The sequence below is a fragment of the Jatropha curcas genome, chromosome 3 (assembly GCF_041381405.1).
Source record: "Jatropha curcas cultivar XTBG-Jc1 chromosome 3, XTBG_Jcur_1.0, whole genome shotgun sequence".
In the NCBI taxonomy this organism is placed as follows: Eukaryota; Viridiplantae; Streptophyta; class Magnoliopsida; order Malpighiales; family Euphorbiaceae; genus Jatropha; species Jatropha curcas.
Window position 1 is genome coordinate 7263211 of NC_143153.1, and position 24216 is coordinate 7287426.

At 29.4% G+C, this 24216-nt stretch overlaps 2 protein-coding genes across 2 annotated transcripts; one reads left to right on the plus strand and one right to left on the minus strand.

The window, feature by feature from the left end:
- Positions 1 to 3094: 3094 nt before the first annotated feature.
- Positions 3095 to 14805, plus strand: HPL1 (hydroperoxide lyase 1). Its single transcript, XM_012225220.4, has 3 exons — positions 3095 to 3669; positions 11169 to 11550; positions 13993 to 14805. The coding sequence occupies exons 1-3, from the start codon at positions 3196 to 3198 to the stop codon at positions 14637 to 14639; spliced, it is 1503 nt and encodes a 500-aa protein (XP_012080610.1). The 5' UTR covers positions 3095 to 3195; the 3' UTR covers positions 14640 to 14805.
- A 4070-nt stretch (positions 14806 to 18875) lies between these two features.
- LOC105640828 (uncharacterized) lies at positions 18876 to 21680 on the minus strand. The gene is made up of 3 exons (XM_012225219.4): positions 21299 to 21680; positions 20342 to 20365; positions 18876 to 19436 (listed from the first exon to the last, which is right to left on the minus strand). Exons 1-3 carry the CDS (start codon positions 21489 to 21491, stop codon positions 19096 to 19098), a joined length of 558 nt encoding a protein of 185 aa, XP_012080609.1. The 5' UTR covers positions 21492 to 21680; the 3' UTR covers positions 18876 to 19095.
- Between the last annotated feature and the right edge of the window lie 2536 nt (positions 21681 to 24216).

Sequence of the window (24216 nt, forward strand, 5' to 3'; positions counted from 1 at the left end):
TCTAGCATTGTCTGTTCTAGGCATTGATGGCTTAACATTTTCAGCTATTGTCATCCTCATTAAGTTCAAACTCAGCCTGTTAGACTACTCCCAAGCCTTATAATGGGATTTGTCAGCTTCAGTGCTGGTCTCTGTAATGGCTGCTGGCTTTTCAGAGACTAATGCCAAATCCAAGTCCAGAACTCTTAACTGATAATGGATTTGTTCGGACCAATCAGCATAGTTCAATCCATTGACCTTAATCAACCCAGTGCCCATAGCAAACATGTTAAAAAGAAGCTGCAACATTATACATATACGCACACGTTAATGCTTTGAGTAAACATAAAATGGATTCAAACAAATAACAACCTTAATTATGCATCTAGATTCACCTTGGGTAATATTTAAATGCATAGCTTTAACAAATAATGATGCCAAGAAAAAAAAAAAACTTTAACAGACTTTCATTGATGTGGAGCAACTTGCGAACCTTTATGCAAGTCAGAGAGAAGCACGCCCGTGCTTCACTACAGCACGCCCCGTGCTTCTCTCTGGAAGTCAGGACACGCCTGTGCTACATTACAGCACATCCCGTGCATCTCTCTGGAAGTCAAGGCACGCCCATGCTACATTACAGCACGCCCGTGCTCTTTTATGGAATCCAATTACTTTTTTTTTAACTATTCAATAATGCTCCATACAATATGCATGTTATCTTTGGATATACATTCATATTAATTAAACCAATGATAAGTCTCTTTAATGCCATTGATTATAATTAATGGTCTACCTTTGGGTAACCTAATAAATTATAATCAATGATCTCAATTGTTCAATTTTAACTTTCATGTCATTTAAGGCATCACACAAACATGAACAACTGAAAGCTGCATGATCAATGTCTAAACTAATCCAAACAAGGCCACTTTGATGACTAATAAGTTTTCCATTCATTAAACATTGATTTATGCAAAACTTTTATGAGATTGAATTAAGATTTCAAAACTTTAACGACATAACACAATAAGATGTCATAACCTTTCTTTATAAATAATAGCAAAATAATTTATAAAGCATAAAGAAAACAAACATTTTTCAATTTCTATAATTTTGGCTTTGTCTATACCAGATTAATCAACTTCACAATACGAAATTAATTTTCATTAATTAAGCCAAACAAAACATTATCAAACAAATCTAGAACAGGTACAAGCTCTGATACCACATGTTGAATAAACTTTAATATAGTCTAGATCTATTGTTCATAGAATTTGTTTGACAGGAATATACAATAATCGGAAGTGTACCTTGATCCACAACAGCAGATCTATGTTATGGATTACCTCGTTGCGGCAATTCGGTTCTTACCGTAATAGCAGATCTATATTTCTTTGCTCTGGCCTTTTGTCCGTAAGTTTTGTCTTAATGGTCAGAGAATTATCAACAGCTACGGGAGTTTCTTTTCATAGAGTTTTCTTTCACACTCTCTCAAACAACCTATCACTGTATGTGTTTGAGGTAGCCATCACCCTCTCTTAACCTACGCTGTTGATTTCCTTAATGTCTTATAAGGCAGAGGAACAGTATTAAAATCCTAATTGGTCCTTACCCATTAGGCTCAATAACCATTATCTTAGACCATCTTAATTCGAACTATCCATTTAATTATATGATCCACATATAGATTATTAAATAATCTAGTAGTAGAGAGGCAGTTGAAGTGTTAGTGGAAGGTAGGTAGAAAGACGAGATTTAGGGCGCGAGCGAGAGGAAGGAGATGAATTAGGATTGTATTGATTCATCTGCAACATTTATTGAAGGGCAAAATTGGGATTTTCAGCATATCTATGTGGACTTCGTGTCCCACTGATGTGGTAGCATTTTAGTCCATATCGGTTGCCAGCGATGCAATTTTGGACCCCACTTCATCACTGTCAAAAATCAGGTCGAGCGAATCAGCCTTTAAAACTCAATTGCAAATTTAAAAAATTTAACAGTCGTGTCATAATTTTATTACACCGAAATAGAAAAATATACAAAATTTAAAAACTAAATATATCATTATGTCTATTTAAAATGATTAAAATATTATATTTAATATTTGAGATCAATTTAACCTTTGATTCTTTAATATAATTATAATGTGAGAATTCCGGACACTTATTAAAATTATAGTTAAAATTAGAACACACAATTTATTTAAAGGTTAACTAAATATGAATAGATGAAAATGATATCTGAAATACCGGATCTTTGTCTTTACCTTTAGGGATAAAGCCAAAATTTACAATCAAAGGCGGAAACTTTTGATATTTTTCCATAAGAATTAAAATGACTTACGGTGCAGAAGCAAATTCTAATAAATTAGCTAATTAATATGAAATATAATATAATTTATATTAATAAAAATTATAAAATAAAATAAAATTATAGTTATTCTCTACTTGTCTTCATACCATATTATTATCAATTTTATAAAAAATATCTTTCTTAATATAATTTATCAAGCTTGTTTTATAATTGAATAAAAATTCTTAAAAAAAAAAAGAATTAAGCAGACGAATTAATCTTATACATTTATATTTACTTTTTACTAATCAAATAACATTCCTACATTGAATAAAAATATAATAAATAATTAGAAGCTTATTTTTCATAATTGTGTTAAATATCTTTAAAAAAAGAATTAATCAAGCAACTAATTAATTCGAATGAGATTGATATTGACATGAGTTATTAGAAAGATTTAATGAAATTTGCTAAATAATTATTAATAAATTAATTAATAGCCAAGTAAAAATTTTATATGAAAATGAAATGAATTAATTAAAGAGAGAAATTCAAGAACTTAAGAAAAATAACAGTAAACAAAAAAGAAGTCGCAAACCTGTAATTAGAAAATGAAAAGTTAATTGCAAAACTAAGTACAAAGTTATCTATTAAATAAACTTTCACCATTCTCTTATACACAAGTGTTAAGAAATGAAATGATTTGGAACTTGTTTTGTTCCATATGAGTGTCTCTTCCCGATTTTATGTGGTCCATACCACACTTTTTTTTATTTATTAAAATATTATCACTCCAATCCAACTTCGTGCTACCCATCTTTATTATTGCATTATTGCACTCATAAAACACTTACAAATTCTTTTTTTTTTAAACAAAAATCACATATATATTCATAAAGATCCAGTTACTCTACCACAGTCACCATGGCCACCGTTATGACCAAAATGATGAACGTCCCTCCAGGAACGTCCCCCTCCTTCCCCTCCTCCTCCTCTTCCTTTTCACCGCCACAAACAATCTCCACTCAATCTTCGCCGTCTCCTTCGCTCCCTCTCCGTAAAATTCCTGGCTCCTACGGTTGGCCATTGCTCGGACCAATCTCAGACCGGCTAGACTACTCCTGGTTTCAGGGACCGGAAACTTTCTTCAAAAAACGGATTGAAAAGTACAAGTCGACGGTTTTCCGTACAAATGTGCCGCCAACATTTCCTTTCTTCACCGATGTGAATCCGAACGTTGTGGCGGTTCTCGATTGCAAGTCTTTTTCTCATCTTTTTGATATGGAGGTTGTGGAGAAGAAAAATGTGCTGGTCGGCGATTTCATGCCGAGTCTTAAGTTCACCGGTAATATTAGAACCTCCGTTTATCTTGACCCCTCCGAGCCAGAGCACGGCAAGGTATGGATCAAACTATACATTCTCTGTTGATCTCTTATTCTTATTTAAAGCTTTCCCGTTTGCATTATTTTTCAAATCCATGATTTTTTTTTTATTTTATATATATATAATTCTATTGAAATGAGACGTCTTAGTGTAGCAGTGAAATTGAAATAATTTAAGGTTGTTTTTCTTATCAAGAAATATTTTATTTCCGATTTTACAAAGAAAAAAATTAATTAGTGAAAAAATATTAATTAAAGAAAAAACTACTGCTGTTACAAAAGTAAAATAACTTTTTTTTTTTTTTTTTTTTGTTGAAGGGAACACAATTTCTAACTTTTGACGAAATTATATGTAAAAAAAAAAAAAAAAATCTGAAATACATACTTATTTGATCTACCACCAGGTGAACATCACAATTTAACATTTTATAAATTTCTTATTCATATATAATAATAAATATTTTAAAAATATGAAATATTTTGATAGTATTTGTATATTAATATTTTTTTGGTAGGATTAATTAATTTAATATTGAAACCAAAATAAGAGAAATATTTTTTAGTATATATATATATATATCTCGAGGAATATTGTTTCATCACGTCTTTAAAAACATAATATTTGAGAAATAGTTAAATTTCTCAAAAAAATAAGTTAGTGTGGTTGCAATCTCAAACTCATGTCACTACAATTCACTTTCGATCATTTGTATAATTTACATACTAGTATTAGTTTTTTTTTTTTAAAGAGTAAAAAATATTCATTCAGTCAAGAAAAAAATCCCGAAGACAATCAGGGATACTGTTTTAAATCTATGTACAAGCAAAATGATAAGATTCTCTAATAAGAATATAAGCGTTCATATTCATCTGTCAACGGAATCAAATGATCTTAAAAATTTTGCTTAGTGTCCAAAATGGACTTACAATCCCAGATAACAATACCAAATAAAATAAATCTAATGATTTAGACTTTAAAGCACTGAAAACTAAAAGAGAATCAACATGAATGAATCCATATCCGTCCCAAAAGTCAAGGATGTGGACCAGATATTTAAATATCATTTTATGAAAACATTTAAAAAATTTATTTGAATAAGTAATCTTTCAAATAATTTAAAATTTAAAATTCGCGTTAAGCATAAAATTATAAAAAATACGAATATAATATTCAATTTTGAATATTTCATCTTGTTTTAGTGTAGTTAGATCATCATATCCTATAAAATATATCAAATATATAAAGACATATAAGGGTGTAGTTAATTATTATTATATGAACTCAACCATTTTTGGCCTCTACCTTCAATCCAAAAATTACTGTTGGCCGGTTTCCAGTGGCAGACTGTAAAGCAAGTCCGTTCTTGACCTTTCGTGGAGGAAAGGACAAAAGTGTAGTTTATTTATTTATTTATTTTGAGGGGAAGATAATTAGGTTTAAGAGGGAAGGATTTCTCTCTCAAGTGGCAACCAAAAAAATAATAATAATAAATAAAAAAGTTAAATGTATTAAGGATAAAATTGATATTTAAGATTATTTAACAGAAAGTCTTAATGGAAAGATAGAACAGTCAGGTGAAATTAAAACAAAGTGATTATTATTAATAATTTTTAAAATTCCAAGTTTGTGATTAGTAAATTTCATTATCATATATATAACTTTTTAATTAAATGATACGCCTTTATATATTTGACACTCAACCAGCATGCTTATATATGAAAGTAAATAACATGCTGGTTGAGTTTACCTGTAAGGGTGTAAATATATAGAAAGACATGTTAATTATTTATATATAAAGACATATTTGATATTATATATAAATAAAATATTAAATATATAAAGACAAATGAATATATGAAACTCAACCAGCATCATAAGTAACATATCCTAATAAAATAATTAACATGCTGGTTGAATTTTATATATTAGAAAATATTAATTCAGATACTAAGAGCAGACTCTTTAAACGAAAAAAACATAATTAATGATAAAAGCTAAGAGAGTCTTTTCTTCACCCTTCGTAGGGACAAAAAAAAAAGTAGAGGGATGGGTACCTGGATTTCCTTAGCTATAACTATAGTTGAAAACCGAAAGGAAACTATGGAACAGAAAGTGATGTCAAATCAAAAGTTTTGAACGATAATTTGCTGTTTTGACGGTGCCTAGCTGTTTTAAAAACCATTAATTGTTAGTTTTTTTTAAATATTTTTTTATAAAACGCTAAAAATTAATTGTTACGTAAATTAATTTTATATAAAATACTATTATAATTTATAAAAATAATTTTTCAAATAATGTTTAACACGATAAAAATTATTTAAAAATTAATGTGAACGCAGCCATGAAAGTCCAACTGCGAGAAGCAAAGAGGTACACTAGCCGAGTGTAGACATGTGCCCACCCTCAAATAAAAGTTGATTGTGTTATTTGTTTTTGTTATCTTGTTTTTGTCATCTTCCTTTCTTCACTTCTAGGATTAAATGATACCATAATGACTTATGAGTGTCGTTTCCTCTCTAAAATCTAACAAGTAACGGTGTCAGAAATTAAAATTATGGATTTAAAAATATTTCAAGTGTTAAGGTGGAAAAGATTAAAAAATTTACTATTTTAAAAAGTAAAATAAGAAAATTTTAAATTTTATAAAATCCTTAAAAAAAATTTTGGTTAGCGGGTTGAGGGCCACCGACGGCTCCCCCTCACTCCGTCAATGAGAGCGACGCGGTCTCAAATTATTAAATCAACTCACAATTCAATAACATAAATTTTTATTTTACATAGTGTTTAAAATTAAAATTTTATAATTTCAAAAAATAATCATATTAAAATTTTAATATTTTAAAATATATAAACCCTAATTAAATGTTTCTTTTACGTATTCATATTTAGCTAAATACGTCTTTATGTTTTTGTTTTCCAACAAAGATCAGACCATATTCATATTCTTTTTTTCATAATTTTTCTCTTGTCAACTTAACCTTCACTAATCTCTCTATCATTTTTTTAATTAATTGGTCTCTTTCTTTTTAATTTACATATTAAACATATCAATTTAAATTTTTTTCTTTTATTTTATGAATGATTATCTTTCAATTAGTCATTACATAGATTATTCAATAATAAAAAATTATAAGTATGAATTTTACTATATAAGGTTGGGAAATAAAATTTAAGAAAAATTGTTGATCAATATATTTGAAAATTGAATAACATTTTTTTAGCGTTCAAAATATCAAACCAATTTAAAATTTGTAATTTCTAAATTAAAAGGTAGACAAATAAAATTTATTGTATTAAATTTGAGAATAAATTTGTCAATCCTGACTAAATTTTTTGGCTCTGTCCTATCTAGTAGACGTGAGCATTTTTAACGAATGGAATCTTTGATATCTCCAAAAGATCCACTTCCATGAGTTTGCACGTCGTGTCATGTCTTTCCTGAAACCCTGTCACATCCTCAATGTTCTATCCCACCCAATACTTTATTGGGTGGGAAGTGTTACATCCATCTCCAAATTCAATAGGATCATGTACACCTATTATCCAATATTTTGAGAACTAACCCATGGAGGCAGGAATTATTGAATCAAAAGATTCAAAATGGTTGAACCATATTTTTATATATGTTTTTATAAGTAAAAATATAGAATTTATAAATATTAAATAAATTTTATAAAAGGTCTATAAATACCAAATAATTTTTTAAGACATAATATGAAATGTCATTAATAAATTTTTTTCAATAAATATATAAGCACGAGATTATGTATTTAATTATTAAAATTTAAACCTGCAACTCCATGCAACAAGGATTCTAATACAATTATTTAAATTTGACTCCATGATAGCTTAAGAAATATACTATAATAATAAGCATAAAATATAATGAATAAATAATAAATATGGGTAGCACACTGGAAAATGTGACGTGAGATTTCTGAATTAATTGACATTACTAATGAGCATGAACTGAGAGCATATTATACATGCGTTATTCTTTTTTATTTTTTTCCTTTTAATTTTTCTTTTTAATTTAATTTTATCTTCAATCAAACTTATCAAATTATCCAAATTTTATTAATAGCAATTTACTGATTTGATTGAATGTACATAGAAATATGTATAGGAAGACGTGCATACAAATACCACGATAATAGAAATAGAAATCGTCGATTTTAAGTATTTAATTCAGATCCAACCACAGGTTAAACATGTCAGACCAATCAGATCCAACCACAGGTTAAACATGTCAGACCGGCCGATTTAGTTTAGTTGCTATTATCTGCAGATATTATAGATATCCATTATTTCCGGATATCTATTTACTCACATACCCACATTGTTTAAAAATTAAATTATATTAAATTAAAAATAAAATAAAAAAATAAAAATATTCATCCAAATGATTTGTATAATACATAAAAAATATAAAAATAAATTAATACATAATTAGATATTCAAACAATGATAAATTAATGCTCTTTTTATTATAATGTTTCATTCAAGATAATACAACAGTAGACTCTCTCACTGCAATTACAACAAACATCAATTAATAAAATAATTAAAAGACTCATATAGAATAATTAATGGTCTCTTCTATGGGTGGAAATACATGTATTGGGAGGGGGTGCAGTTGCCCCCTCTTCTACAAAAAAAAAAAAAAAAAAACTTTTGATTTTTACATTAATATGTCTCAAACTCCAAACCATCTAGTCATTTTGGCATCCTCTCAACCACTTTGCACCCTTAATTTTTGTACAATCTTCAGCTAACTAGATTCTATGTGATTTTACTTCCTAATTTTTTATTTTAGCTCCGCTCCTGGTCTCTTTTGATGTTTTTATAAAACATGTGGAGAGTGAGATGTCTCGAATTTAAGTCTTTTCTATTATAGAAATTATCACTAAGCTGGTAAATGTTATTTAAAAAAAAAAGGGTTATCTTTATTTTATAGTTCATAATATTACTCCAGTCCATTGGACCTCCCAAGTATAAAAAAAAGGAACTCATATAACATCAATAAACATAAAAATATTATTACCTGAATACTCTAAATCACTATTATCATCATCATTATTTTTACTTATTATATGAAATTCAAATTTAAATCAAATACTAGCTATTCCTCCTCAAGCAAGACAGATTTTGGATGCTAATGTGGTAGGGGTTTGTGGCCTGGGTTGCTGTCTAATGGCTTAATACTCTTCTGTTTATTCAAAAAAATTAAATCAAATACTAGAAATTGAATTTTAAATTTTAAAAATTTAAAAATTTCACCAATTTAAATATATGAAACTACGATGAAGTTGTTTGCATAGCACCACATTAAAATAAAAATCAAGTTGTTATTTATATAAATATGGGAAAAAAATAAATTGGTCCCTAAGTTATAATCAAATTAACGTATAAAAACCTCTATTTTCAAAAACTAATTATGAGATTTTTAAATTATGATTCTATTAACACTTTGGTCATTCCTTCGAAAATAGAAAGACCAAAGTGTTAATGGAAATCATAAGGAGATGATCAAAATGTTAGTGAAAGTCGCAAGTTAAGGATCTTATAGTTGATTTATTTATAACTTAGAAATCAATTTGTCAGTCAGCTGACAATTAAAAGAAACTATTTTGAAAGATAGGGCAACGTGTTAACAGAATCATAATTTTTTTTTTTTAGTCAACAATCATTGGTTTTGTACTAGTTTTTGAAAATAGAAGTTCTCATGAGTTAATTTGACTATAATTTAGGATAAATTTATTTTTTTCCTTAATAATATTTTATTGCAAGTACCTTAATTTATTAAAAATTTTATACTATAATTTAAAAAATAATAAATTCTCAAACATATTGATGTTTGAATTTCGGGTTTGGGTTTTACTCTTCCCAAAAGTTCGGATCACGTTTGGATTTTAATAGCAATACCTATATCCTACTCACACCCAAAATAAAACTTTAGGGTTTTAGCCAAATCCAGTCAAAATCATAACATTTGGAATTGACAGGGTTTGAGTCAAGTGCATACCCATCAAGTCGGGTTGATTTGTCATTTCTATATACTCTTGTAGCAAGAGGTGAGTATTAGCTGAAACTAACCGAAAAATTAAATGGATATGACTGATTTGATTTAAGTTTTGTACGATTCAATTTTTTTTATTCGTTTGAGGCCTATTAGGCTGAAATCGCATGATAGGCTACACAACGTAGGATAGCTCTTCCATTAGTTTATCAAATTGGTGAAATTCTTATCAAATTAAAGAAATCTCTTATGGTCAGGAGAAATCAAATTCAAAACCTTCCATTCCTAGTAAGAAGATCAATGAAACTACATCTATTGGCCGTAAGTTTTAGTTTTTGGTAGATATGATTAGGGGTGTACAAAACCACTGATCCGATTGAACCGAAAACTGAAGTGACCATTTCGATCCGGTTAGCTACTTAAGGGAGGTTTGGTTTATTGATTTAGTCAGATTAATCAAATTCAATATCTGATTCGAGTTGGTTTCATAGAAATTTGTTGGTTTGACTTAAAATCGAATTGACATGGCAAAAACTGACCTAACCTATTAGTTCGATTCGAGTCGATTTAGTTCAAACTGTTGTCCAGAAACTTCAGTTTCAATTTTTTTGTTCTTGATTCGGCTCGGTTTAAATCGAACCTATCATTTGTTCACCTTTAGGTATGGTTGAACCAAAATTTTTTCCATCCAAAATAGTTGAATTAAGACGAGTAACCAAATTGAATTGATTCAGTTATCTAGCTTCTTCGTATTTCAGTTTTTAGATTGATTCAATTCGGTTCAAAACTGAATCAACCCATAGACACCTCACTCCCAGCAAGTCCATATGTTTATATATTTAGGTCCCAAATCTAAAGTAAAGAGTCTGAATCTGAAACTGAAAAAAAAAAAAAAAAAAAGAAAAAGAAAAAAAAGCTATGCCGAATTGGGCTCAAATTCAAAATGATGCTTTCTGTATTTTTTTTCCTCCTAATTTGGTTTAGATAGATCTTTATATTTTATTAATTTTAATTATTTTAATTTGATTTATTTTTTTATGAAAAAGAAAAATCAACTGAATCAAAATATATAATTAATTTTTATATATTAAAATAGTTGGTTCTCTCATTGCTGCGGCGCAGCATGACAAGTTAACGCAATAAGACCGCCATTTAGTGCATTAAAATCATTAAATCGTAGTTTTTATAATTGTTATGTTAAACCACCGATTTAAATACTCAATTCTAACACTTTCATAAAATAAAAAACTGTATTCTAATTGCACGTAAAGTCATAGCCTAATAGTAAATATACATATGGTACGATAATAGATAACTATGGAATCTCCCTTCTCACTCAAAAAAACTATTCAATTTTAATTCAAATAAATATTTATCTAAATAAATATAAAAATTGTATGAAACTTATTATTCATGTCAATGACGCACTTAATCAACAATCATCTGAAAGTATATATTAAAATTTGAATTACAAGTTTGCAATGCATTTTTACAGGTAAAACGCTTTGCCATGGACGTCTTGAAACGAAGCTCTAAGGTATGGCTAACCGAGCTTCTAACCAACCTTGATACGCTTTGGGATACCGTGGACAAGGAAATATCAGAAAAAGGCAAAGCAAGTTACCTATTCCCTCTTCAGCAATGCATTTTCAAGTTCCTAAGCAAATCCCTTGCCGGGGCGGACCCAGCAAAATCGCCGGAAATTGAGAAGTCCGGCTATGCCATGCTGGATCGGTGGCTGGTCGTCCAACTCCTCCCCACCGTCCCCATCACTGCCTTCCAGCCTCTAACCGAAATCTTTCTCCACTCTTTTACCTACCCTTTTTTCCTTGTTAGTGGAGATTACAAGAAGTTAACAGAATTCATCAAAAAAGAAGGTATCTTCACTGACTCACTTTTTTCTTTTGAGTAAATTACGGAAATAAATATTCAAATTAGCTTAATTAATACATGGGATAATCATACGTTAGTTTTTAAAATTTGATGGTTTTTCTGTTATCACGTCTACAATTATTTTTTATCAATAAGTGTTTCTCTTCTTCTTTAAACAGAAATCTTAAAAATTTCTTTCCTTTTATATTATGAAAAAAAAAATTAATCAAAGGAAAAATTATAATCATGACCTTATGTTTTGCAAAAAAAAAAAAAAAAAAAAATACTATACCACTTTATTTTTAAAAATTAAAAAAAAAATTACTATACCCTTTATTTTTAAAAATAAATTGTCATATTCTAGTATTTGCAATCCATAATACTCTTGTACCCCTTCTGTCTACTTTTGCAATTTAAGATGTTAAATTACTGTGAAATGATATTAATGACCCTAATTAAAAGCTACAACTTGCAACTCTATTTCCGATCACCTCAGCTCCTTTCCATTCTTCTTTGGTGATCCACACTTTAAATAAGTTCTACATAATTTCTTTTTCCTTTCGATCATATTACCTGAGCTAATTTCTATTTCATCAAGCCGTTTATGAAAAGCTATAGTTAGGGTTTTGTATTTACATAGCTGCAACAACTTTCATTTTCAGCCAACATCAGTTGATTGTCGGCGGCAAAAAAAGACTAGCTCTTTGACCTGCTAAGCTAAACCCCTCACTCAATTTTTCTGTTTTTTCAAACCATTTCTCCAATGGAAAGGAAGAGCATAAGCTGTCGTTGTTTGTTGCAGCACCAATTACAGCCATAGTTCAATGAAACCAACCACTAATAAAAATTGATTCTTGACCTTTTCTTCCCTCTTCCACCATCAGATATGAGCTTATTTTACCCATATATATACATGAAGGAGAAGAGTTTAACATAAGGTTTGATATTTGAGAGTTGTAGCGTTCTTGAAACTGCAGGACTGCTAGAAGAGAAAGAGAGGGAGAAGAGTAGGATATTTTGGTGAAAAAAAATTTCTCTCTTTACACCGTTAGGTTTTCTTTTCACTTTTATTTTAAAATCGTAAATATTGGAAGGAAGGGCAAAATAGTGTAACAAACTAAAAATACGAGAGTAAATGGGTTTTTTTCTCAAAATGTAGGGTTACCGTTATAATTTTCCATTAATAAAAAATAAGAGATAAAATAGAATAATGATAATCTAGAAAAATGAATTGAATGAAAAGATAAGATAAAAATAATTTATGTTTTATATTTCGATAAAAATTCCATTAAATATACTTAATTACTAAATATTTAGGTCATGTTAGGTAATAGTTTTTGAGCTAGCTTTTAGCGTTTTGACAAAGTCAATTCTATCTCTATTAATTGTACAGTTTGGTAATATAGCTTTTAATAATTGAATGATCTTTTTATGAAATGTTACACTCTAACATCTAGAGTTTCACAGAAATTAATTAATTATTTTTTGATAATTATATCCATTATTTTTTCTCCTAATTCAGTTAATTAAATAGTTAATGTCGTTTTTTATTATTTTAAATTAAACAACTATTTTACTGAATACTTCTAATTTAAACTGTTATATAAACAACTAATAGCTAACAACTAACCGCTAATAGAACAACTAATAACTATTACAACTGCTAACAAATATTAAAACAATTAATATTATCGAATATGCCCTTATTCACAAAAAATGTGAGTGGTGGAGGTAGAGAAGTGGATGGTTGGGGAAGACAAAGACTTCGGGAGAGAATATAAAAAAATTAAAATGAAGAAAATTAATTTCTTATTCATACCAACAGAAATAGGATGTAATTGCGAACAAATCTCTACATTGGGGGTGCAATTGTCTAACTTTTAAAAATATTTTACAATTCAAGTAGCTTTGAAACAGACAACCTTATTAGGCCAAAATAATATTAGAAGAGTCTACTAGTCGGGCTATAAGAAATTAATAATTCTTCTTAACATTTAAGAAATCTACTATTAGCAATGAGAATGTCAAAGTAGCCCTATATTAGTAAGAAATTTTATTTTTAAAAATTAATTTCATGGTCCTGATGATTTATGACTTTCCAACTATATATTCTTCCTGTTAGATTTATGCATTTAAATTCACGATTTTGAATTATATTGGATTTATGGTGGAACAAATAAGAGAGAGCAAATTATAATTTGGGGGCTCATTGTATTTGATGGTTGAAAAAGAAAATTTATAGCTGAATTAAGGATATGATTGACATTTGTAATTTAATAGAAAAATCATATAGATGGATGACCATAAAATATAGAGATTTTGAAAATAGAAATAGAACTTCTGTGACTTATATTTCTTTTTTTCATAAATGCAATTAAAAAAATATGTAATTTATGTATTGTAAAATATGATAATGTAGTCAACTTCTATTTCTTTTGTTCAAATAGGTCAAGAAGTGATACGACGAGCTGAAACTGAGTTTGGACTGAGGGAAGAAGAAACGATTCACAACCTCCTCTTTGTACTCGGTTTCAATGCATATGGTGGCTTCTCCGTGTTCATACCTACTCTAATAAACGTAATAGCAAGCGACACTACTGGCTTACAAGAAAAACTACGTAAGGAAGCCAGAGAAAACGGCGGCTCGAGTTTAACGTTTGACTCAGTAAACGACATGCCGCTCATTCAATCTGTAGTTTATGAGACACTTAGACTCAACCCACCTGTTCCTCTCCAGTACGCAAGAGCTAGAAAAGACTTTAAACTGAGTTCACATGACTCGATGTTTGAGGTTAAAAAGGGTGAATTATTGTGTGGGTATCAAAAGTTGGCGATGCAAGATTCCAAGATTTTTGATGACCCAGAGAATTTTAAGCCGGATCGGTTCATGGGTTCGGGTAAGGAGTTATTGAATTACTTGTATTGGTCAAATGGACCACAGACCGGGTCACCCAGTGAGTCAAATAAACAGTGTGCTGCTAAGGATTATGTGACTCTCAGTGCAAGTTTGATTGTGGCCCACATGTTTAGAAGGTATGATTCTGTTACTGGTGATTCTTCTTCAATCACAGCCGTTCAAAAAGCTCGTACATGATGTTAATGTTAATGTTGTAATTTAGAATACATAAATAAGGACTGATTGTGTGTATGGCCACCGATAAGTCCACATTCTCTAGGTTTGGTCAGTAAGGACTTTAATTTTAAAACTCAGAATATTATTTAGTCCTTACATAAAATTCTGTCACATTTTAAGAGGCAAACCGTTCGCTCTTCCTAAATGTAATTACTATATAGTGCTCATAGTTTGGTGACATACACTACTATGCAAGGCTATGCGGTTTCAATTGTGATTTGGTTCTGGAAAAGAACTGAAACCAAAATCATAATTCTGTTCTTCTTACTTTTGATACCGAAACCATATGACTTAGAAATCAAAACTAGAATCGAATCGTAATTCGATTCAATTCTGGTTTGATTCTTCAATTCTTTATTTATGATTTATCGATTCTGGTTATAGTTTCAATTCTAGTTCTCCCGTTAAAAATTAATGCATTATTCTCCGTATTGATAGCATATTTATTTAAATTAAAAGAACTTTAATATTAAACTAGAATTACAATAGTTGATAATTATAATAATAGTATAAAATTACAATAAAATACTAAATCATCACTAATAATTGATAAGTATTAATAATTTTTTGTTTTAAATAATAAATATGAAAATTTTATAAATTAAAATCTATATGTGTTAAATAAGGTGACCTAGTTTTATTGTTGATTAACTTAAATTTAAGTACCAAAATTACGTAACTTTGATTACTAATAAGGATTAATTATTAATTACAATTATTAGTAATTACTCCCTCCGTATCATTTTGTTTACTTGTTAATCTTTTTTTAGATGTTTCAAAATGTTTGCAAGGTCTCTAAATTTATATATTTAAATAATTATTTTTTTCATAATAACTTTTATCATTGTTTATTAAATGAACGACTTTTATTAATATCTTAATGAGTTAAGAGTAAAAAAGGGCAAAATAATTTTTATTCATTATGCGTGTTTTGTCAAACTATGCAAATAAAATGAGGCGAATGGAATATATTATTATTAATAATACATTATTCTTACTAAATATTAGAAAGACAATAATTATAATATTGCTAAAACTATTTGTTATAATAATATTAGATATAACACTAAGTACACATATAATTAGAAACGTTTATAAATTATAATGCTATTAAAATTTTAATTATAATTAGAATAGTTTTAATTATAGAATTCACAATAATAAGAATACAAACTATGACTAGAAAACTATAATTAAAACACTATTACAATACTAATGAATTTATATAATTAATTGATTATAATTTTAAATAAATATATAAAATGACACATATGGCTAATTAGTGTGTGTATTTATAAAATCACTCAATTTTTAATTTTGATATGCAATTTTTCTTCTATAAGCTTTTTTCTCAGATCAAATACGGTTTCAGTTCAGTTCCAATTTGGTTCTTAGTAAAAATCAAAACCATAAGTATAATGCATAATTTGGCTCATGAACTATCGTTATTTCTCTTAATGGTCCCTGAATTTTTCAAGGTTTTATGATAACCCTGAACTTCAAAATTCTTCAGTAACTATGCCTTGGCTACATTGAATAAGGAGGACTCGAACTAAATCACAAATTTGAGTGTGAGAGCTTATTGTCTAAGTCACGTCAATTGTCCACTGTTTGTTAAGCAACAATTAAATTTTGACTTGAAGAGAGAGAAATAGTTTTGTCCTCTCCCAATTATCTCCAAAATCGATCCCAAAGATACTATTAATCTCTCGCCTTTGCTTAACAAAATCAAATCCTCCAACTTGAATCAAGTTGAAAATGCGACATTTGTGAGCGATTAAGAAGCTTGCCAGAAATAGAAGAGATTGGGTCATTACACTTCAAATCTAGGTTGCTTACATGTATTGTCCCCTTACCCAATTCCAGAGTGCGACTGTGGATAAACTGATCGATTGAAGATATTATACATAGAATTAAATTCTGGATGTTGATTCTTTGGGTGTCGAGGATATGGGGTAAGTGGAGAGAAGTTTATTGTAATACATTATGAAATTGTGTGTTATTTAAACTGCATTTTACTTTTACTTTTGCAAAAACCCTTGTCCTATAATTTTTTTCAAAAGCATGATCTACAAATACCAGATCACATTCAACATGTGATTTGAGTTTACCGAGGAAAATAAAGATCAACGAAGAAGAGAGGAGGAAACAAAAGAGGTGGTTGAAGGTCCTGCACCATGTTATTGGCGTTGTGTTGTTGTTTGCACATTAAATGTTTGTTGCCTTATTAGATTAAGGCCATATTAGTGCATTATGTTTTGGGTTAGTTAGAACGAGGAAAATTACCTAAATTTGAATCTAAAATTTTTTATGAAAATATTAAGTTTGTTCTATTATTGGCAGTGATGGAACGAAGGACCGGGGGAATTAAGCCTGTGACCTCCGGAATTTTTTTTTTTTAATTTGCTTTATACAACGGTGAAAGTTTTTTTTTTTTTTCTTCACTTTGGCTTTTAACCTTTGAAATGTTTTTTAGTCCATCCCTAATTTTAAGGTCTAGCTTGGGCTATAATCATTGGTATGTTTTTAGAAGAAGAGTGAATTATTTTTTCAAAATAGAATAATGTGTAGGAAATTAGAAAGTAGAATTGGACGAAACTATGATTTTGTTATTTTCACTAAATTATAATGGTTTAAAATACCAAAATAACTAAAACCACTAATTTATTATTATTATTTTTTTTTTTTTTTGAGTTTTTTGAGTAACTATTTGTATTTAGACTAACTTTTTAAAAACTTGTTTAAATTGTGAATTTAAATTTTGCGTCATCATATCTTATTTATCGTATGTCTGAATGAAGTTACACTGATTATGGTCTAACAATATGAAATTGATGGAAAATGTTGACAATGGACAAGTGAACATTAGTTTGATAAGACTAGAGAAATCGTGAGCTAGAAAGGAGCTAAATACATAGATTTAGCTATGTAATTTTCACAAAAAATTTTATACAACCTTCAATTTATGAAATTGCAATTATTAAAACTTCAACTTGATATATAAATATTTCAATTGAATTGAATATTTAAAATATGTGAAAATGATTATTTCAAAAATTATACCAACCACGTATCAAATTAATATTTTATATATAAAAACTTAAAATTCTAAAAATCATTAATAATATATAAAAGTGTGTAATATTATTAAAATTCTTAACTTAAATACATGATAAGTCTTCATAAAATTTAGGGTGCTATAAAATTTTTATAAAAAAAAAAAGACAATAAATTTATACATTTGACCCTACAGAGAGTAAGTAGGAAACAATCAATTGATCTCGACGAACAATAAGCAGAAAATGGCAGTTGGCAGAATTCACCGTACTGCTTAATAAAATTAGCTTTTCGATAGTTATTATTTGTTTTAGTAGCGTTTAATTATTAGCTGTTTTAATATTTTTTCATAAACCGTTAAACATTACACGAATTAATTTAACGATATCTTAATCTCTAAAAATTAATTAAAACACTATATTACTTATATATATTAAAAATAGCAAAAATGGCGTTCAGCCATTATCCAACATCACCTTAAATCGCAAGGAGAATATCACAAGCGTGGGAAGGATGACAAGCTAGTAACATCATGCAGGCTTAAGAAAGATTTAATAATATATATCTTAATGAGTCAATTTAATAATGCACCAATGGTTTGATTAGCTGAATACTAATAGGTTGCAACTTTTTATAATTTATTTTTTTATTTTATTTACTCCTCAAAAGATGATATACATACACAGATATATATAAAATAGAAAAGTAAATTTCAACACTTAATAATTATTTTATTATTTTATTTAGTCTTCAAGGATCACTTTATAGACCTTAAAATAAAGAAATAAAGACACAGCTAGCTAATGAAAAGGTCAACGTTTGGTTAAGTTGACTTGAGAATGTCCACAGAAATTGATTTCTGAGGACAATAACATAAAAACAAGACATTTACACTTGACTAGTATATGAATTTTTATAAAAAGAATTACAAGGAATTACACTTAACAAGTAAAAAGAACTACAACGAATTTATTTTTAGTTTCGACAAAGCAAACCTTTTTTTTAGTATTGCCTTGTAATGTCCAATCAAAAATTGTTTTTTTGCTTCCACAATAGTAATCAAATATTGCGAATACATTGTATTTGCGACTAAAATAAGTAGCTTCCTATTGCCAGAGTTTTATATGATAAAGATCAATATAGTAGAAAAACACACATTTTGCAATTTTTTTTACAAGTGCTGTTTGCTTCAAAAGGCTCCTCCCTAAGAACAAAGGTATCTATACTTGACCGTGAAACTGAGACATAAATCAGATTTGTATCATGCCAAACTTTACCCTAGTACCTACGAACTTTCATCATACCTAGCATTGCAGAGTACAGTGAGGATGCATAATATCATGCCATAATGGTTCAGCCACTACATGGACTCGACTTTTCCCTGAGCACGAGATTTGGTCATACCTTCTTTCCATCCTCTTTGACGAGCTCTCAACTCCCACAATGCAGTCAATTTCTTTTGGGATGCTAATGCAGCTTCAGCTTTCTCCCTTGCTTCTTCACAAGTTTCCATCCCGGAATTGCATTTGTCTGCTTCTTTTTGATACTGAGACGTCATCTTCTTAGCCTCAAGTAGCGCCATGTCAGCCCGCCGTTGACTCTCCAAAGCTTCAGCCTCCCGCAGCTTCAGTTCCTCTGTCAATAGATCCGCAAAATTCTTTTCTGTATCTTCGCTCACTTCTGGATCATGCTTTGCACAATCTACAGAGTAAATGCCAACTGAAATAAGAAACCTAGATCCCAGACTGCAATTATGTCTATGCCTATTATTAAATCTTGAGTTAGGCATATTTGAAGTTTGAAAAGAAAGTTACAGAAAGCATCATATCAGAGCATTTCTAGTTGAAACACGAAATCTACTATGAATAAGTTGTTTGATTGCAAAAGTTTTTGCCACAAACAGAATGGGAATTTATACAACTGCACATCCACCCCCCCACACACACATTAAAAAAAAAAAAAAAAAGCAAATTAGTTTCACTGGACTTAACTGATTTGAGAAAATTGAGTTGTTTCTTTGAAGTGTATGCGCATGTAAGGAGACATAATTTACTTTGAAACAATACATTGTCTCTTACCCTTTTGCCCAGGGATTCAGCATGACTATATCTTTCCTTTCAAATTTGTGTATAAAGGATCTATGCAGAAGGATCAAAATAACATGCATATATTGATTTAATCTATTTGGTCAACTGAGTACTGTTCTTTAAAAGCCAATAATTCTTCCGATATATGATGCGTAGCAAAACAAAAAAGAAGAAAATCAGTATGCATGGGCCGCCATTCGTAAGTTTAACACAAATTTATCTGCTTTATTCACATGCACATGGATCTCTTCGACTCCACATTTGCGCTTAAGTTTGAAGGAGACTAACATAATTTTTTCATCAAACAAAATGACTTATAACTAAAGATATGGATGATATATTAACAGAAAAGAACAAAGTATTTACTGCAAGGAAAGAGTAATTATGTTTCATGCATTTCTATTTCAATCCATGCACATAGAAGGACCAAAGAAAAGGAAAATGCTCAAGTTATACAGTTCTGGCCTCAAAATTGAATTTTAATCCCATTTAAAATCGGCCCATGACAGGTAAACTAACCTGCAAGAGAAGTATTGCTCAATCCTGCACGAAAAACAAAAGGAGAACTTTAAGCATAAATGAAATTGCTTATCAAATTAATCAAACACATAAGAGAGAACTTCAAATCAAACAAATTGGTCAACTTGTTTGGACATGTAAACAACTAAGTGGCAGCAGCATACAGCGGACATATTATCCAGATGAAGCTACAATAATATAATGCTACACCAAGAACCTAATCAAAACATACATACACGATTATATACAATTATATATAGGAGTATAAGAGCGCGCATGCACACTCAGATACCTTCATCTGTAACATAAAAAGATAGGCATCAGAAAATAAATTTCATCTTGTTATGAATCAAAACCGTTTGAGCAACATGTCCACAAACAAATTAAAGCTTTATGGAGATGAAAATCATCTACAGATCTGAATCATCATATCAACACCCAATGCACAAAATGTTTCAAGAAAGTGCTATGATTAAAAACCTTTGCTTACAAGAGCAAAACTATACAAAGATTCTCAAGAAACGTAGTAGAAAAAAAAAAAATCAGAAAAGGCAGCTATTTTAAGCAAATCAATGACTATAATCACTTCTATACAAATGAACAACTGTACAAGCCAGGGCTCTAAAATCATTCACAAGCACTTCACCAAGTAAGTAAACTATCATACACTACGATTCACCCAGGTAATAATATTATGTACAGGTTTTCAACATGTCTGAGCGTGGATCTAGTTTAATAATTCAGTCAATCCTCAATATTTGGCTCTATAATAACAATAATTGCCAGTAATTCTCCTCAATACTCCTCAATATCATATGAGATATACTGATTTGCCATTTTTTCTACATAACAATGACAAACAGAAAGCGAATCCAACATTGAAAGCTAAATTTTGTAATGCTAGATAAAACGAAAGAAGAAAAGAAACAAGATCTAGGCAGATCTAAAAGAATTGACCTGGAGGAATGGAGAGAAGAGGCTGAGAAGTGCAATCGCAAACGCAAGGAGAGCAAGTGGAAGAAGAGTGGCTAACGGCGGCTAAACCTTCCTTAAAATGCCAGTAGAGAGGCGGTCCTAATATGTATCCAGCCAAGCAGATTCCCATCAAACCCAACGCCACCTTCACCACCGCCGCGTGGTTCATGCCCATTTTTAAAGATTGTTATGTATTAGACAGAACCCTTATCAGTAGTTGATAATTTGGGGTTTTAAGGCTACAACTGCAGATATAGAATCGGTAGAAGGATCGCTAAATTAGAAAATTGTATGAAATCACATAGGAGATAATACAACTTGTCGGTAGCAATGTTACTCGGCTTTGACTCCTTTCTTTCACCCTACGTGCTGAGCGTCCCTCCCCAATCTTAAATTATAATCTATTATATAAATTATTACGTAAATCGATTATATTACCCATAATTTAATATTAATTCTTTAAAAAAATTATTAAATTGAAGCAATAGTTATTGGTTATATACAAAAAGTAAATATGAAAAAAAAATTTATTACTCTTTAGAACCATAGATGCGATAAGTATTTTGGAACAAATTATTTTTTTAAATGTGACAAGTATTATGAAATGGAGGTAATAAATCGTTTAAAATTTGCATAAGAATTAAAGAAATAATTAATTCTCTTATATTATAACAAAATTAAAGGTAATTTGACCAAATTCTCTTTTATCTTACGACCAATAGTTACTTGTCAAAATATTTATTATATCTAATGTGAATAAGAGTAATATTGAAAAAATATCATTTATTACTGTTTAAAATATTCAAAACGACTTATATTTTAGACAAAATAAACACCCGAAAATGAGGGGTATGTATTACGGAAATTAATGATTTAGTCTTTGAGGATTGACGGAATTATTTAAATAGTCCCTGTGTTTTAAACGAATATCCAACACATTTCTGAGGTTTGATTTTGCGGTTCTAAATAGTTATTTCATCTAGTTTTTTTGTGTTTTTATTGTTAAAATAGTTCAAAAAGTAAGAGGGAGGGGAGATGAGTTTTTTGAAATGAAAAAAAGTTGCCCTTGGCAACTGTATTTCTCTTATCTTCTTTCTTCTTCCTTCGTTTCTTTTTTTTTTTTTTTTCTCTTACTTCGATTTTTTTCTCTTTTTTCATGTTTTAATGAACTGTATTCTCATTGATAAGCTTCACCTTCTTCTTCTTCTTCTTCTTTCTTTTTTCTTTTAATTTTCTGTTTTTTGATGATCGAGTACCCACCATCATCGTTGCCGTCCACGGTCTGCTCTACCTGCATTATTCGTCTTTATTTCATCTGCAATGATCAATGTTGTTGCATTTGTAAATATGAATTTTCTGCCATCTTTGTCCCCAAAGTTTTTTTTTTGAATAATATTTATATATGACTCCTATATTTTAATCACTTAATTTTAGGGATATGATTCAGTTTTTTACATTCCCCCAATGTAACTTAGTTGGTGATATCATTATTAGTGTTTTGGACACTGGTATTTGGCCGGAAAGCAACAGCTTTTTCGATACGAGATTCGGTCCGGTATTGTAATGAAAAAAAAAAAAAGAAGAGTATTTGTGAGCATTTAGTCTTTTTAATCTAATTTAACGATTAAAACCCTTAAAATTAAACGGAAGGACTATTTAAAATGACAGAATCAAATCTCGGAAATGTGCTGGATATGCGTATAAAAAGTAAGGACTACTTAAATAATTTCGTCAAATCTCAAGAACCAAATAATTAATTTCCCTATTTATAAAATAAACATTATCGATTAGTCTTTGATATTCTCAAAAACGTTTTCATTTTTGGGTAAAAAAAATTTTAAAGCGATTTATATTTATGGACAAAGAGAGTGACTGATAACATAAATATTTAAAATTTTCTGGAACTAAATAATTTTCGGAGTCTTAATTTCATATTTAATTTGCTTATGGAATTAGAAGCGGGCTACCCTGTGATCGTGATTTGATCATCATTAGGTGGTGAGAAACCACGCCTTATGACGAAAGAAAGGGGAGCTTACGTCCGATCAAGACACCAGTCTGCCCTCTAATAGAGGGTGCTACGGAAGAAATTAGGCACTGAACTGAGGTACAGTACACAGAGGCGATGCAATGACGAGAAAGACTGATTTGACATGCCAAATCAAGAAGGCAAGGAAGGAAAGGATCACCAACTATCTGTCCAGCAACTTTTTTTTAATGGTTTCAGTACCTTTAGGATTATTAATAGTACCCTTTTTAAAGAATATTAATAAATTTCGAAATCCATTTCGTCTCCTAATTGCGACAACCATCTCGCGGTTTTGTTTTGGTTTTACGCTCATAAGTCTAAGCATCTAAGGCAAGCTGGCTTCTAAGTCTTGTTGAGTCGATTTTCATCCACACCTAGGACAACGAAGAGGCAATGAAATTAATGAATGAATGCTTTAGAGGGATTCTTTTCTAGCCTAGTTTTTGAAATTATATTACAGTTTATGTTTTAAGTTACATTCATAGAAAAATGAATAAAGTGTACTTAATCCCTAATTATATCTTAAGCAACACTTTCTCTATTTTTGAAAAATTACTATGAAGTCTCTTACATTTGTTTACACTCACCATTGAAATAGTTTATCAAAAATAGATGAAGATGTAAATGATTTCCAAGGACCTGATGGTTAAATGGACTTCTCTTGGTGAACTTCTTTTGTTGAATAACTATAGTTAAAATGTTTTAAATTTTTTAACTTAGCTACAAATATGTCTAGTATCAAAGTACTAAATATATTTGAATTAGGGACATAATTTATATGTTTAGTTTCTTTTCCATATTTGCTTTATAACTTATATCTATAACATGTTTGCTAAGTCCAAATAAAAAAAATAAATATCAAATAAAATAG